The following is a 17,896-nucleotide window of genomic DNA, read 5'->3' on the forward strand; positions in this document are numbered from 1 at the left end:
TGCTATTTCAATCAATAAACAAGGGGATTCATATGCAAACAATGTTAATTAGATATATAAACAAAAGCCCTCAATCAATTTGAGTAAACCCTAAACTAGGGTTTCGGTCAAGGTTAGAGTTTAGGTATAAACAGTAACCGAATGATTAGGAAGATTGTAAACAGCAATTCTAACAATGCAAATCAACTAGAAACATACAAAGAGACCTTCGATTGAAGCAAACAAGATCAAACAATGAGTTACAGATCAAGTCCAGAACCGAATCTTAAGCTTTGGTGCCAAAATTGTTAAGTAAAGCACCTAATTGCAGCGGAAACAACACAAGAAAGAAAGAAAGAGAACAAGACACCAGATATACTTGGTTCGGTCCAATGACCTACATCCAAGGATGAGTAGTGAATTCATCAAGCAATGCAACTATCCAATAGCAAAGGTAAGGTTACAGCCCTAAGATCTTGAGATAGGAACTCTATACATGGACATGAAAGGTAAACAACAAGACTAGGAACAACTACACCTGAAACCTGTAGAAGAATCGTAGCTTCAACCTCTCACTAGCATAGATCCAAGAACACCACAGCAAGTGTCTTCACGCCTCAATAGCAAGTGCTATTCAACCACCATTAGAGCCAAGTCACAAGAGCAAGATCAACACAAAGGTATACCAACCGAAACCACCACTCAACAGAGGAAGAGCAAGAACCAAAGGAGAACGAGAGAGAAGAGAGAGAGTGTGTATCATGTTGTAACAGCATAAACCTAAAACCCCCAAATATGATGATAGCACACAATGGAGCTGAAAGGACCAAACTGCCCCTCTAACAAACACATAAGACACACCCTATCCTAATTACAAGTAAATGACAGAAATACCCCTGTTACATTTACAACACTACCCAATTTATCTTTCTTTTCTCTTAAACTGCTCGTCGACCTCTATTGCATAACATATTGGAAATAAACAATCTTCCTCTTCATCAGAGTTCTTGGCTGGGGATCCTGCACTGCTCATCTTGCTTTTGTTTCTCACAGGGAACAGTTAGATCAAGTTTTGTTATAGGCTCAACTGCTTCGCTGGTTTTATTCAACGTAATGGTTGGATAAAGCTTGACTGCTGAGATACAAACATGAACAAGGCTTGACTTCTAGTCCTGTGAAGATGACATCCATTTCTGTTTTCCCTGGGAGTGGGTCAAGCTTCAAACTGGGTGGTTGCATAGATCACACGATATATAAAACAGAAAACCTTGATTATCTTTATCCATAACAATATATATGCATACCCAGAATATGATCTTGTGTTTATTCAATCCTACCTATTATCTATTTATAGAATTCAAGGATTGAGTAGATCTAGACTTGACAAGCAATCCTTAGACCTGCAAATCCAGCTTCTTGAGCCAAAGTTTTAAATTCTCTTTCTGTCCTCTCTTTTCCTCCTGGTTGGGCCAACATCGTAAGATCCATCTGGAAGACATTATGAGATAGGAGAGTGCTGTCCGGTGCTTCAGGAAGCAGAGACTCAACAGCAATTACTTTTCCACTGTCTGGTAGTGCTTCCCAGGAAATTCTTCGGCAATTTCGGGCATTTCTCATCATTAACACTATGAACCAACCACTGCAAATAATTTTGTTAGCTCAGAAATCAGACTTTAGATGTATGATAAATGATAAATGAACATGGTTAAATCCATTTTTGGGAAAACCTTAAGGTTGCCTCTTGTCTTGAAGGTAGTATATGAATTGGGATTTCATCTTTCCATCAACCTTATGTTTTTACTCGTTAAACACTGTATGAAAAATTGATCCATTGATCTATTGTTGTTTCCGTTCTTGACAGTATTTGAATGAAAACTGATTTGTTTGATGTTCTTTCAATAATATTATTAGAACCAAAGCATGCAAGTTTATATATATTTGAAACCAAAAAAAATGTCACCTTCACAAAGATTGCTTCTCCTCTGGGAACTCTGACAAACATATCTCCTTCAACATGCTCAACCCCTGAAAATAGATGATCATATTAGTTGTTGGCAAATTAAGCAACAAAATGAAAACAAAAGCAAACAAGTATTGACTCTTCATCACTGGTTTTCGCTATGAAGAAGGTGAAAAAGTACAGCTACAGACCTGGTTTTCAATGAAGAGGTCAATTGAGGTTTTACAATAAACCACCAAGTTCAACTCAGAAAACCTAAGATTAAGAGCTAATTGTTGACTATATATTGAGATAAGTATGGTTGCTTTCTTACCAGGATAGGATGGTGCAGCTAGCTTTTATCACATGAGGCAAGTCAAAGTTAATTCCCTTGATTGTTGGGTACTTACTACTTAGAAATGATCAGGTTTAGAGTGACTCCATACCCACCACCAACATCAACTATCTCTTTTAGTCCCTCAAACCCTTTATAAGCCTCAAGGAGCTTCTTCATAGTGATCATACTGGCATTGTACATAGCTGTGTTGAAGACCTTGTTAAATATAGGATCTTTGGCAAGATAACTAAAAACGGGCATCCCATGGGCCTTCTGAAATGGAGTTCCTCCTTCAAGAACTGCATCTTTTACATGGTACCTACAGAATCATAACAACCCAATTCAACAATTCAATGGGAAGGGCCATTTAAAGTCAGTTGCTGCTCACCCTTATCATGAGTAGAAGAAGAATAATAAATACTAACCAACTTTCAATTTAAGGCCTTTTCTTGTTACATGAATGCAAAGGGAGATAATGAAACTTCTTGTTGATTGCTTACAAGGAACTTGCTCACCGGTGCTAAGCTATACAATCTTGTGACTTGACCATTCTCTTCAGTGACTAGAGAACATGATGAGATTGAGAAACTCGAGAGAAGGCGAAGTATCCGATCGATCATGACAGGAGCATCTGGGTTTTGGGTGGGAATTGATGAGAAGCAATCTGTAACGGGGAGAGGAAGTTACCTGCAGCCCCAACCTTGTCTATGATCTCTAGTAGATCAAGCTCAATTGCAGCTCTTAGTTCCATGGGTAGGACCGAAGAATTTGCAATTTTCATTGCAAATAAGCAATCTTCCTCTTCAGTAGAGTTCTTGGCTGTGGATTCTGAACTGGTCATATTGCTTTTGTCACTCACAGGGAAGAGTTCAAGCTTTGTTGTAAGCACAATTGGTCGGCTGGTTTTATTCCATGTAATAGTTGGATAAGTTTCAACGCTGAGATATGAACATGAACAAGAGTTGATCTTTATTCATGTGAAGATGACATCGATTTCTGTTTTTTATAAGGCCTTTATCCTTTTGTTTCCTTTGGGAGTCGCAATTAATGACTATTGAAAGTTTGAAAATATTTTGGTTTTATGGAAGAAAAATGATATCAAAATCATTTAATTCACCTAGAGTTGGTGAAGAAATGTCCAAGAGCCACAAATTAAACCTTTCATGGATGAGTTCGACTGACATTAGACACTAATTTTTTTATTTTCTTTCTTGATATGATACTAGTAATAGAAAAAATATAATAACAATTCAAACGAATCATGCTTTAGTAAGAACTCACAAGTAATATATTGTACTAATAGGACATAACATTAGTTTGTGATCTACTAAGGTAATCTATAATAAAAAAACTCTTAATTTAATTAATATTGTATTTAAAATTTTGAATAGCTTTAAATAAATTGAGTATCCTTTTAATTTTGGTAAGTAACAATCAAGTATATATATTCCTTCTATTTTGGTAAGTAACAATACCATCTCAACATCCTACTCACTCTCATGTATGCTTTCCACAAATCTCAGATTCCTAAATCAATAATCAAACATGCTTTTAAATAAATTGTAGATACTAAAAATATATTTTCAAAATGCTTTCCTTAATAGGATTAATTAGTAATAGAAGGTGAACTTTTGGCATCAAAGGATTGAACAATGCTCTCAATATGGGGGCGTGGTCTATTGAAATTGAATCCGACTCCTGCCAAGTAGCCAATTAGTGTTCAAGGATGTTCTGTAATGAAATGAAAATCTTGAAAATTCTACAAACGCCACCTCCAGAATTAGAGGAATTTCTTCAGGTTGGTATGTTGGTTGGGCCAATTTAGTTCTTTTCCTTGTTTTGTTTTCTGTTGCATCCGCGTGACCACCCAACTTAGACAATTCTATCCTTTTTTATTGTAACAATTAAAAATCACTCTTGATTCAGTTTGGCAGATCACGGGTCTTGTGATCTAGATGTTGTTGGCTCAATGAATTTATGATTTGGACCAAAAGAAGCAACAAATGGCTTTTAGCTTAAGGGGAAAAAGGAAAGAAAAAGAAAAAGAAAGAAAAAGAAAAAGAGGACGAGAGAAATGTCCATACCAACTGTTCCTTATTTAATTATTCCATATGAGAAGTCCAAGAAATCATTCTTTAACTAAGACAATTTATTCTACCAAAAAAATCTAAGACAATTTAAAAGCCTACATCTGCATAATAGAAGAAATCTAGAGCAACGAAGGTGGTGGATTAAGTTGATCCAGCAGGAGGGCAGGTACAACCGCATCTGTTACCACGACAGTAAGGGTCTAGGCATTTCGAAGGATCACAAATCTGAAGCACATCAACCTTGGTTGCCTTTGTCACTCCTTCATCTCCATGCACATCTGCAAAAAGACTTGGTACTTGAGTTGTGTGTACATTTGATAACAAACCTACTTGCAAAACAATACATGCATCTTATTAATTCATTAGTTGCTAAGCAAAATTATGAAATATAGAGTTTTGTGTGTGAGAAAGAGCATGTGAAAGAGTGGTCTGAGACCTGATTTGGCCGGTGGGCAAGTACAACCACATCTATTACCACGACAATAAGGGTCTAGGCATCTTGAAGGATCACAAATCTGAAGCACATCAACCTCGGGTGCCTTTGTCACTCCTTCATCTCCATGCACATCAGGTCTGAGACCTGATTTGGCGGGTGGGCAAGTACAACCGCATTTATTACCACGACAATAAGGGTCTAGGCATTTCGAAGGATCACAAATCTGAAGCACATCAACCTCGGGTGCCTTTGTCACTCCTTCATCTCCATGCACATCTGAGAAAAGACTTGGTAATTTGAGGTGTTTGTACATTTAATAACAAACCTACTTGCAAAACAATACATGCATCTTATTAATTCATTATTTGCTAAGCAAAATTATGAAAATAGAGTTCTGTGTGTGAGAAAGAGCATATGAAAGAGTGGTCTGAGACCTGATTTGGCAGGTGGGCAAGTACAACCGCATTTATTACCACGACAATAAGGGTCTAGGCATTTCGAAGGATCACAAATCTGAAGCACATCAACCTCAGGTGCCTTTGTCACTCCTTCATCTCCATGCACATCTGAGAATAGACTTGGTACTTGAGTTGCATGTACATTTGATAATAAACCTACTCACAAAAAAAATGTATATGTCCTACTAATTCATTATTTGCAAAGCAAAATTATGAAATATAGAGTTTTGTGTGTGCCAAAGAGCATGCAAAAGAATGGTTTGGAACCTGATCCGGCGGGTGGACAGGAACAACCACATTTGTTACCACGACAGCCAGGGTCTAGACATCTTAGAGGATCACAAATCCTTAGCACATCAGCCTCGAGCGCCTTTGTAACTCCTCCATCTCCGTGTGCATCTAAGAATGGATTTGGTACTCGAGTTGCATGTACATTTGATAACAAACCTACTTGCAAAAGAAAATATGTAGTCATATTAATTCATTATTTCCCAAGCAAAATTATGAAATATAGAATTTTGTGTGTGGGAATGAACATGTGAAAGAGTGGCTTGAGACCTGAAGTAGTAAGCAAGAAAACAAGTAAAATCGTCAGTTTGACAGATCCTCTTTCCATTGCTTTGAGTTAATTTTGCGAGTGTAAAGACCTGCAATTAATTTCTTTTGGGTTATTTGGTGCAGGATTAAGAGAGTGGCCAGGTTATATTTATAGGTAGGGTAATTTGTTTATTATTCATTTTTTAGGCTCGATTTATTATCATGAAATCTGCATTTTCTTTTTGGGGAAAATCATGAAATCCATCTACCAAAAAAGGAAAATCTTGAGATCCACATAAGTTGTTTAAATCAAGCAGGGTTTTTAAACCTGCTTGATTTAAAAACTCAACTTAGTTTTTTCAACCGAAAGGTGTGCTTTGGTTACTAAATAATCAACTCGACAGAGTCAAGTCAGGTTTGGATTTAGCCCTCAGGCTAACCCAGCCCAACCCAAGCTAAACCTATGTTAATTTAATTCAATTAAAATTATATTTTAAAATTTAAAATGGCTTTAAACAAATCGAGTATCTCTTTTGTTTTGGTAACTTATAGTTATTGCTTTGTTTTTTTTTGGTAAGTAACAATCTAAGTGTTCTACTAACTTTAAACATCTAAATATACTTTTACAAATCTCACATTCCTAATTTAATAACCATGTATGCTTTCCTTAATAGAAGCAACCAATGGTAAATACTTAAAACATCTTTTATAAAATGCTTTCCTTAATAAGAGCAATCAATGGCTAATACTAAAAATATATTTCCTTAACTAAACCATCAATGATAAATACCAAAAATATATTTCCTTGGAGTCCGTAGCAAACAGATTATATTAGCCCACAAAATTAAGATTTAATTATCAAGCTAACAGATTATATTAGACTTAATGGTGGATAAAACTTTTTCATCCCATATGGTTTAAAAGCCCACACAAAGGAAAATTAAAGAGAGCATTAATTTTCTCAATTAATGCAAATTAATTATTTTACCTAAATAAGAGTCTGTAAATCTATACAAATCAAACTAGATGAATTGCAACAGGCTGAATGGCCAAGATCACCACCTTAAAGGCCTAAACATGTTGGACCAATCTTAGCAACTCGAGCTGCCCCCTTTACAAAAAGGATGATGATGAGGCTTCGTATTTATCATTGATGGTTTAGTCTAAACCACCATTAAGTCTAATTAATATATTTATCATTGATGGTTTAGTCTAAACCACCATGGTTAATATTATTGATGGTTTAGTCCGTACCAAAATATATCATTGATGGTTTAGTCTAAACCACCATTAAGTCTAATTAATATATTTTGTGGGCTTCGATATAACGAAGCCTCATCATCATCCTTTTTGTGGTTGAACAACTCTCTATTACTCAAGGAGCTACCAAGGAAAGTTATATCGCTGAAATTCAGCGAAATATTGTTGAATTTTGGTTCATGGCGAACTGAAATTGAAACCTAAACCCGATTTGTGAGATATCGCTGAAAATTTGGCGATATCTTGTTATTTCTCACTGAATTTTCACGATATATTGCTATATATCAACAAAATATAGATATGTAGTCGATTTCTTGCAACTTTTAGGCGATTTTTCTTGCGATTTTACAGCAGAATCTTTAGGATCAATGGACAATCTTACCAATTCTATCTCAATGATTCAAGACTCAAAAGGTAATGTGTTAAATATGATTAGGGAGGAGAATCTACATAGAATAATTTTGGAAATATATCAAATTAGGAAGATATTTTATAGCAAAATCTTGAAGATTAATTAGCAATCTTACCAATTATATTCTAGTGATTTATGCCTCAAAAGTCAATGTGCCAAATGTGATTAGGGAAGCGTATATACATGAAATAATTTATGGAAACAATTTAAATTATGAAGGGAGTTTGTAATAGAATCTTCAAGATGTTCGAATGATTTAGGCCTCAGAAGGTAACATGTTAAATTTGGCTAAAAAGGAAAATTTTAATGAAAGAATTTAGAGGAAATAATTCAAATTTATCAAATATTCGTATCAAATTAGGGTAGACACCAAATTTGGGCTCAAAATGACAAAAAATACCACCGAAATCTGGCGATTTTTTTTTGGCGAGATTTCGCCCAGTTCGCCAAGTAGCAAACCGGCGAACTTTATCGATATGTGGAAGCCACCATGGAAAACCTCAACCTAGCATCATATCAAATTTTCTTTCTTTCTCCCAAAATTCGTCTCTCCACCTTCACATGTTGGACGACATGTTGGACGAAATCGCTTATATATATTGTTGTCACACACAAAGAACCCCAAGAAGACCCAATTGCGAAATCGGAGGTAGAAGCTGAAAACTATATACAAGAAGAAACTAAATGGGTTGCAGTAAGCTATGAGAGTATTATGGTAAAAGAAGAGTATTCTCAAAATGAGGAGGAGATTTTTAGTGAAGTCCTTAACAAAAGCCACAACCCGAATCTACATTAGTGAAGGAGTAAATGAAGATGCCCTCCACGTAGTCCTTTTAACCATTGACCTGAAAGTGATTAAGACAATGAGATGCTGAAGTCTACTCTCATGGCACCAGGACCTGATGGCTTTCTAGCAACATTCTATCATAAATAATGGGATCTGGGTGGAAAGTGATGTAAGTAAGTTTGTAATTGATTTTTTCTTCAATTAGTAGTAGTATGTCTAGCATTTTTAACAAAACCTTACCACGCTTAATACCTAAGGCCTTACAAGTTACAACCCAACATTGTAGACAGTTTTAGGCCAATAAACCTATGTAATGTATCAGTCAAAATAACCAATAGAAGGACCTTGATAGAATCATTATCCCCACCCATTGTACCCAATAGAAGTATCTCTAATAGTGTTTTAATGGCACATGAATGTCTTCACTATATTAAGCAAAGAAAAAAAAGGGAAGGAGTAGAGTAATGAGTAATGAATAATGGCGTTGAATATCAATATGCTTAAAGCATATGATCTGATAGAGTCGCCATTTGTAGCAGTATTGTTGGAACTCGATTTTAACACTCTCTGGGTCAATCTGATCATGTCCTACATTGCCTCTGACAAGTATCAAATGCTGAGGTAGAACCTTCAATGGTTGTATACTTGTATAGAAGGCAAGGGGATCCTCTCTCTCTATATATATACTCAATCCTCAAAGCAACACAACCATGATGATAATCCATGATGATAATTATTTTTGTTTAATAATTAATGCTGGATTTTTTCATGTATTTTTTTTGGATGATTTTTTGGGTGAAAAAAACGAGTTTTCAGTTTTTTTGAAAAAATTTTTCGTTCAAGAAAAATTGAAAAATCGCCGTTTTTTGGTCTCTGTGGACCAGACGGATAATAGACGGACGACCGTCTGAACCAGACGGTCGTCCGTTTGGTCACAGAATGCCAGACGGAATTTCCGTCTGGGCAGACGGTCATCCGTCTGGGCATAAAAGGCGACGTGAAATTCCGTGCGGGAGATGGATTTTTTTGGATATTGGTCCGTCCGATTCAGAATGTGTTTCTAATTTCTTTGGACACCAATGGCCCGACAATCTGTGTGGTGTTTTGGCATTGAGGGCCTAATGGGGCCTAGTGGGAGCTAATGAGGTAGAAGTGTTATGTGTGAACCACCTCATAGCTTGAACATGATTGCATGTTTTATTTTAATAAAACTATTTTTTTTATAGGTCTATCAATCATGTTTCTTGCACAGAATGAAGCTAGTGTATAAGTCTATGTGGGTTTGCATGAGAATTTGATTGAATGTTTTTTAGCATCTCTTTTGGTTTAAGTGCTTATCCCATAGGTTGACTATGCTAGTGTGATTTGTTATTGCATGAGTTGTGTTTTATGCTAGATTTATTGAACTCATTCTTGTATGTAATATCTCTAGAAAAAATGGCTGCTACCAAGAGCATTGTTGCTTGACCTCACTAAAGGAGATAAGCTGAATGAGAGGAATTATGACCTCCGGCACCGAAAGGTGCAATATCTCTGGAAGAGCGGGATATGCTTGGAGACCATAAACCAGGACCATGAACCCACCCGAGGAAGGTACCATTGCACAAAGATCGCGGGGACCTTGATACATACAATGCTTGGAAGAGGAAAGACCGGGTAGCCGGGATTACAATCCCGAGCTCCATGAGGGATGACCTGATGCTTCGTTATGAGAAGCATAGGACTGCAAAGTCTTTGTGGGAGGCTGTGAAGTTCCAGTATGGAGGGACTTCCACCACAAGAGGCCGCCAGCTCGGACTCACCTTTGACGGTTATAAGATGCGCCAGGGTCACACCATGAGGCAGCATATAACCATCATGTCTAACATGACTAGTGAGTTGAGCGCATGTGGGCGCCGAAGACAGATGAGGAGCAAGTCTCCATGATCATCGAGTCATTGCCAAAGACTTGGGAGCATATGAAGATCTTCTTGACTCATGCTGATGAGGTCAAGACTTTCGATCAAGCTGCCAAGCACCTTGAGCTTGATGAGGATCGGATGTTGGCCGATGCCCTTCAAACTGATGTATTTGTTGCTGAAGCTAGCACTAGTAAGGGTGCAGGCTTCAAGCGCAAGAGAGAGAAAGTTCAACCTCAGCGGTCCAAGCAAAGTAACCAGGGTGGGAACAAAAACAAGAGTGGCCCCAAGCGTTTAAGGGGGACTAGTGCTGGCAAGAAGAAATCAGCTTTGATTTGCTTCAAGTGCCGAAAGCCTGGTCATTTTGCTCGTGATTGCACTGAGCAAGAGGTATGTCTTGTGTGTTATACCTCATCTTGTTATGTAACAAGTTCTACTATGCTTGCTGAACTAAATCCTTTGTGGATTGTTGATTCAAGGCGAGCAGAACACATAACAAGGGAACGCTCGAGCTTCGTGGAATACCGCCGTATTCCAAGAGGAAGCAAAAGAATAACGATGGGGAACAGCTCAAGCGTGGAGGTTCATGGCATAGGCACATGCAAATTAGTTTTGCGAGGTGGCCGACGCTGTTACTCCATGATGTCTTTGTATGCTCCAGACATTCGGCGAAATCTGGTTTCTGTTATTTATCTTTTAAGACATGGTTTTAGAGTTGTATTTGAAAACAATTCTTTGGTTTTGTATTTGGGTGATACAGTTTATGGTTTTCTTGATAATGGTTTCATTGTATTGGATACAATTCATTATTCATTTAATTCTAGTAGTGCTTTTGTTTGCCAAAATACTGTGTGTATTGATTCTAATTTGTGGCATGCTAGACTAGGACATATTGGCTTAAATAGGATGAACAGGTTGGCAAGAGAAGGTCTCTTAGGCCAAGGTTCACTATCCGATTTGCCAACTTTGTGAGTCATGTCTAGCAGGAAAAGCAACTAGAAAACCATTTAAAAAGGCTTTGAGAGCCTCTCTTCCTTTAGAACTTATCCATTCAGATGTGTGTGGACCCATGAATGTGCATACTAGAAAAGGACAGTCTTATTTCATCACATTCATAGATGACTATACAAGGTATGGTCACATTTATCTAATTTCTCATAAGTCAGAAGCTCTGGAATGTTTTAAGAAATTCATGAGCTTGGTTGAGAATCAGTTAGATAAAAGGATTAAAACTCTTAGAACGGATAGAGGTAGAGAGTATCTCTCCGATATGTTTAAAGGGTTATGTGATGAAAAGGGGATATCTAGACAACTTACTATTCCGGGGACTCCACAGCAAAATGGGGTTGCTTTGAGGAGGAATAGAACCTTGCTAGACATGGTGAGATCCATGATGGCGCGAGCAAATCTACCCATGTCTTATTGGGGAGATGCTTTGCTTGATCGCGGCCTATATCCTCAACGAGTTCCAACCAAATCGATTCCTTCCACACCATATGAGTTGTGGACCGGAAGGAAGCCAAATTTGAGTTACTTGCGCGCATGGGGATGTGCAGCATATGTTCACTCTACTTCTCACCAATATGGAAAGCTTGGACCCGAGGAGGAAGAAAGTGTATCTTTGTGAGATATTCCGAACCCTCAAAGGGCCATGTCTTCATTGGACTAGATGAGAGTGAGAGGAGAACGGAACTTGAGTCTAGGGACGCAACATTCTTGGAGAATGATTTTCCATCTCTTTCGGGAGTTAACAAAGAATCATCGGAATTCTTTGAGATACAAGATAGTGGTCTTGTCACTCCGGGATTCGGATTCTGGATAATGAACCCAGGGGTTCATCCGGAAGATCCTAGTGGGAGTGGGAGTGCAGATGTGATAGCTACCTTAGACGGTGAGCAATCTGACATGCACTTGCGCCGTAGTGGGCGCGGGCTAGTTCCTCGTCGACGTTTCGACATAGAGGATGAAGCCTACATGGTAACTCCTGAAGAGATCGACTGTGAGATGATTTTAGTCGATGAGCATGAACCAAAGAGCGTGCAGGAAGCTCTTGCGGGGTCAAGCTCAAAGGAATGGTTAAAAGCAATAAAGGAAGAGTTGGAGTCGATGAAAGTTAATCATGTCTGGGACTTGGTTGACTTGCTGCTAGGCCGAAAGGCAATTGGGAACAAGTGGGTTCTCAAGATCAAAAGAAAGGCGGATGGATCTATTGAGAGATTCAAGGGCTCGTTTAGTGGCTAAGGGCTACACCCAACGAGAGGGCATTGATTATGAGGAAACTTTTTCCCCTGTGGTTAGGTTTGCCTCAATTCACCTCATACTAGCCATTGTTGCTCAGTTGAACTTGGAGCTTTATCAGATGGATGTAAAAACTATTTTTCTCAATGGAGAACTTGATGAAGAGATCTATATGGATCAACCTCAAGGCTTTGAAGCACATGGACTTGAGCGCAAAGTGTGCAAGCTTAAGAAGTCCATATATGGCTTAAAGCAAGCATCTAGACAGTGGAATGTGCGCTTCCACCAAGCTATGATGGAAAATGGTTTTTCCATGCTTGAGGAAGACCACTGTGTTTACACCAAGAGATCCGATAATAATTATGTCATTCGACAATCGTACGTAGATGACATACTTATGGCTAGCAATAGCAAGGAGCTATTGGAAACCATTAAGAAATGGTTGTCCTCCGTATTTAATATGAAGGACATGGGTGAAGCAAGCTATGTGCTTGGTCCCATGATTGTCAGAAATAGGCAAAAGAGATTACTGGGTTTATCTCAAGAGACCTATATTGACAATGTCTTGACGAGATATCAGATGCACAACTGCAAACCAATTGATACTCCAGTGGAGAAGGGTTTGCATTTGAGCCTTGATATGGGTCCTAAGACTCCAGAGGAGAAAACCAAGATGGAAAGAGTTCCATATTCCAGTGCAGTGGGTAGCCTTATGTACGCTATGATGTGTACTAGGCCGGATATTTGTTATGCGGTGGGTTTGGTTAGTCGGTACCAATCGAGACCTAGGCATAGAGCACCTTTGAAAGCGGTCAAGAGGATATTGAGATATCTCGGAGGAACGAGTAACTACATGTTGTGTTACCAAGGATCGGATTTGCGGTTAGTTGGCTATAGTGATGCCGACTGGGCTGGAGACATCGATGAGCGCAAATCAACCTCTGGATATGCTTTCTTGCCGAATGGCGGGGCCATTTCGTGGTGTAGCAAGAAGCGAGGCTTGTATATCCCTCTCGACCATGGAAGGCGAGTATGTGGCATGCTCAGCTGCGGTTCAAGAGGCTGTTTGGTTGAGGAGATTCCTTCAACATACTGGGATTGTGATGACATCCAAAGAGGCTGCCCTTGTCTACTGTGATAGTACGGCAGCTCTTAGCTATGTCAAGGACCCCAAGTATCATGGGAAGACCAAACATATACAGTTGAGATATCACTTTGTTAGAGACATTACATCAAGGAAGAAAGTTGTACTTAAGCACATATCTACTAGTTTGATGGTAGCTGACCCTCTTACCAAACCTATAGCCAAGGATGTTTTTATTTCTCATGTAAAATCCTTGGCTTGCGTAGATTGTGACTTATTTTTGTACAGAGACTTTCTTATTATTGAGTAATATGAGTTCATTCCAGCATTTATTTTATTCGCTTTCTGTGTGATTGTGTTCTTATAGCATAAAACAAGATATGTCAATAGGCTAGAGAATGGCTCACTCACACGAGCATTCGCCTCAGGAGCCTTGGAGGCGAGCAGAGATGAGATAGATTGTGAATGACTTTGTGTAGGTCAATTCATAATCATGTTGTCGCCTTGATTTGGAATCAAGATGAGTTTCTCTATAGTGAAGAGGATCGACATGAATGTTCCCACTATTCATGTTGCCTATAAAAGCCAAGTACGAGTACTTTATGTGGAACCAGGGTGGCGACAATAAAGAAACTCGAGTTAGGCGCAAGAGGGTTGCAACTAGACTAAGACCTGTATGGTGTTGAGATGGACATACGTTCTATTGTATATAGAATGCTCCACCATAGCACATATATCATACTATGTGTGCTTAGCGATCATTGGAAATGAGAGGATGGATCCCTGCTCCTCTCATTGTGTGAGTCCTGGACCTTATGGTTCATTAGTGTTCTTAGTGACTTTCGACGACATCATGAAACGAAGGGTTGATGTGGCTACTTGTGGGTGTTACCTATGGTCATGATAGATTCGACCTAAAGGGGCACTACCGGGAAAGGAGTCAATCCTAAGTGTAGTGATGGTCTGGGGCGAAAGGAAAGGTTTGATTCAACCGCACCCTAAAAAGTGTTTGTTGGGCGCCAAACCGTATGTGTTACAAGTAGTGAACATTTAAGGACAAGAAGGTGATCTCTCAAAGGGATCGAGATACCTTTAGTCTGGTGAGTTTGAATAAACCTAGGACACTGTGTTATACTAATGCTTATTTGATTTGTTTCTATGAGTGATGTGCCATTCTGGCCTTCTGGGAAGGTTTCTAGTTTGGGGCTCACGCGTGTGTATATCACCGGTCGCACAACCCATTTTGCCGGTATGATTGTGGATATTAGTGTCCGGGACACAGGTGGTCTATGTATCCGGGATACATAGTGAAGAGATCAATATATATGTATATCTCGGGATATACATGTGTGTCTGGGGACACAAGAGGTCTATGTATCCTGGGATACATAACACAGAGATTGAATATGTATATCTAGGATATACATGTGTGTCTGGGACACAAGAGGTCTATGTATCTGGGATACATAGCAGAGAGATTGAATGTGTATATCTGGGATATACAAGTGTGTCTGGGACACATTGAAAGATTAACACTTGCCCTTGTGCAAGTGGGAGTTGTTGGAATTTATTAATATGATTAATAAATTAAATGCCCAAGGGCAATATTGAAAACTCACTATTAGGGCGGTTACAAAATAGGGTTATATATTTTGGTAACCACCGCATTAGTGAAAAATGGAGTGATTCATTTGCACGAGATTTATCTCTGAGAGACGGCGGCTCCATCTCTCTCTCCCTCTCTCTTAGAATCGCAGGCTTGGAAAATTTTCCTTTCCTAGTTTTTGATCTTCATTCCATTAATCCACGGCATTTGGGTTGTGGATATTATTCCCTTTCCCAGTGATTGTGGAATCTCCCCGGTAAAGCTTTGGTGGTGGAAGGAGAACGTGGATCTAGACTTCCGCTGCGAATACTTCAAGTAAGGGAAAGCGAATCCAGGTAAAGTATCTTTCCCCCATCAATTAATTGAATTGAACTATTTTTGAAGTATTACCAACAGTTGGTATAGACATTCTCCTAAATTTTGTAGGACTGACCATTAACAATTTTGCAGCAGCATCACACTTCAAACTATCAGCTTCTTATCGATCATGATAAAATTAAGAGTGATCCCATTTGGTTCTTCTGGGGACAGGAGGAAGATCGCATGGGTCTCATGTACTAGACTATACAAAGCCAAAGGATAGAGGAGGCCTTGGTTTTATGGACCCGTATCTCTACAGTCAAGCACTCATTTGCAAGCTAGCTTGGTAGTTGTAGAGTAACCTCGAGTGTCAATGGGCTATCCCACCAAAAAAATAAAAATAAAAAGTGTCAATGGGATATATTCATGAAGAGGATTGTTTTTACCCAATAATTCCTCCTTGAAGCCCCCAGCAGGAACAAATCATGAAGAGTTGTTTGGTTTGCATCATCCCTCAATTTTATACCTCCCCAGAACCCTTCATTGGTTCTATCTATTCAACACTAGAAGCAGGCTTTACCTTCGGAGAAGAAGCTGTTCAAGCTACATGGCAAATAGCTTATACCTGTTGGAATCTCTAGAAGGCAAGAAATGACTCTCTATTCTCCAAGAAGACTTGTAGTGGAGCATGCAGGTCAATTAACATAATCGCTTTAGCTGATATAGTGCATTCCCTTGCTAGGGAGGCTGTGTTCGTACTATCAGACTTTTTTGACCAAATTCCCATCAATAATTTCAAGATCTTTGTAATTTGGGTAATTTTCATATGAACCTCCTGAGATTTGGTCTATGTCATTTTTAGTCCAAAAAAATTGAGACTTTACATATGCCTCCCTTGTACTATAGAAAAAGTCAATTTAAGGACAAATTATCATTTCTATGACCAATTTGCCTTTATTTTTTTTTTAAGGCAAATTTCATTTGGACCCCCTAAGGTTTGGTTTATGTCATTTTTAGTCCAAAAAAACTGAGACTTTGCATTTGCCTCTCCTATATTATAGAAAACTGAGCTCATTTCTCTTTTCACTAATACAATCTTTTGTTTTTTTTGTTTTTTTTCTTTTTTTTTGCAGGGGTGGGGGGTTGTATGTCACACACACACACACACAGATTGCATCAGAGCTGAAAATAACCAAATCACCACCCACCCCCGAATTTTTCTTTTCCAACACCAAGTAAAAAATAAAAAATAAAAAATCAATAAGGTGAAGATATAACTTGACATTTGCTATTCAGCTCTGCTGTTTTCCCTCTGAGATTGTCTGCTCTGAGTCTAAGATTGGATCGGTAGCTTGATGTTTAAAGTCCAAGAGGCCTCATGCCTTACTCTAATTTGTATTGACACAACCTCAACCTATACATTGTACAGAAAGACTTCAGTGGTCCTTATTGAAGAAACAAAACTCTGGGCATGGCTTGCTGTGGAATTTAAGAGCTCAAAAAGTTGATATGTTAATATCAAAACCTAATAGTGCAGCATTATTATCAATATGAGCTGAATCTTGTCCTTGTCCCACACTTTGTTTCTTAGTTGTTGGATTTGGGTCCTTTTCTGACTGGCTCTTTCCGTAGAAAATTAAAGAAAAGAAAAGAAAGAAAGCAAGACAATTTGATCTCAGCTTGAAATTAACAACTTGCAGGAAAGCATAAACATGGATGCTACCTGGATCCCAATTAGTGTGCCATAGAAAACCATAACAAGAAGATGGTAGGACACCTTTTTAGAATTTATGAACGTGAATCATGTACTAGAAGATTTGTACCCAAAAAAAAAGAAAAGTCATGTTATTGAAGATAATGAGTTATGTTACTAGATATCCACCAGAATAAATAAACATTAAGTCCAAGACTAATTTACTTGTGACATTACAAACAAGAGAGCAATTTGATGAGAGCGGACCCAAATGAAATGTGTAGTATTGCTTTTACTAACAAAAGGAATTCTACAAAACTGAGACAATGACATGGTGTGAATGAAAATCTGTTTTGCTCTGTTAAACACTTCTATTGCTTTCCTCATGGATTTACTCTGTTTTACTCTGTTAAACTACAGATAATTATAAAATAATACTAATTTCTGCACCCATTTGACAATACCCACTTGTTATTATTTAGTAAACCAAAGGTTGCAATCAGAACAAAAACTTTAGGTTCAATCATAGTTCTACTAGATCATGTCCAAGCAAGCCTAAATCCAGAATACAGCTGCAACAAGGATGGCTGTTGCATTGAAGGGCTTGGGCCAGCTCCTTGTTGCCCATATCGCCATTGGACCCACTGTTGAACATGGATCACCCAAAACAGGGGCTACACATGCCATGTGTAGTTGTGTACTCACCTTAAAAGAGGGCAACAAGTGAGGAGTTTTTCCCCGATTGGAAAACTTCGGGAGCTTGAACGACTTCATGCACTAGTTGGACATCTCTACCGCATAGCTTAATGTCTTGAGTTGGATACTTGAACAATTAGAACCAA

At 38.5% G+C, this 17,896-nt stretch overlaps 1 protein-coding gene across 1 annotated transcript in view; it reads right to left on the reverse strand.

Moving 5' to 3' along the window:
- The window catches only part of LOC149016017 (caffeic acid 3-O-methyltransferase-like), a 95,557-nt gene that overhangs the window by 21,525 nt on the left and 56,136 nt on the right, over window positions 1-17,896 (reverse strand). Inside the window, 1 exon segment of the mRNA XM_089156651.1 lies at window positions 2,325-2,574. Coding sequence (XP_089012777.1) covers window positions 2,325-2,574 — 250 coding nt within the window.

This window comes from Hakea prostrata, chromosome 5 (assembly GCF_041222555.1).
Source record: "Hakea prostrata isolate BN-2017 chromosome 5, UWA_Hpros_2, whole genome shotgun sequence".
Taxonomy (NCBI): Eukaryota; Viridiplantae; Streptophyta; class Magnoliopsida; order Proteales; family Proteaceae; genus Hakea; species Hakea prostrata.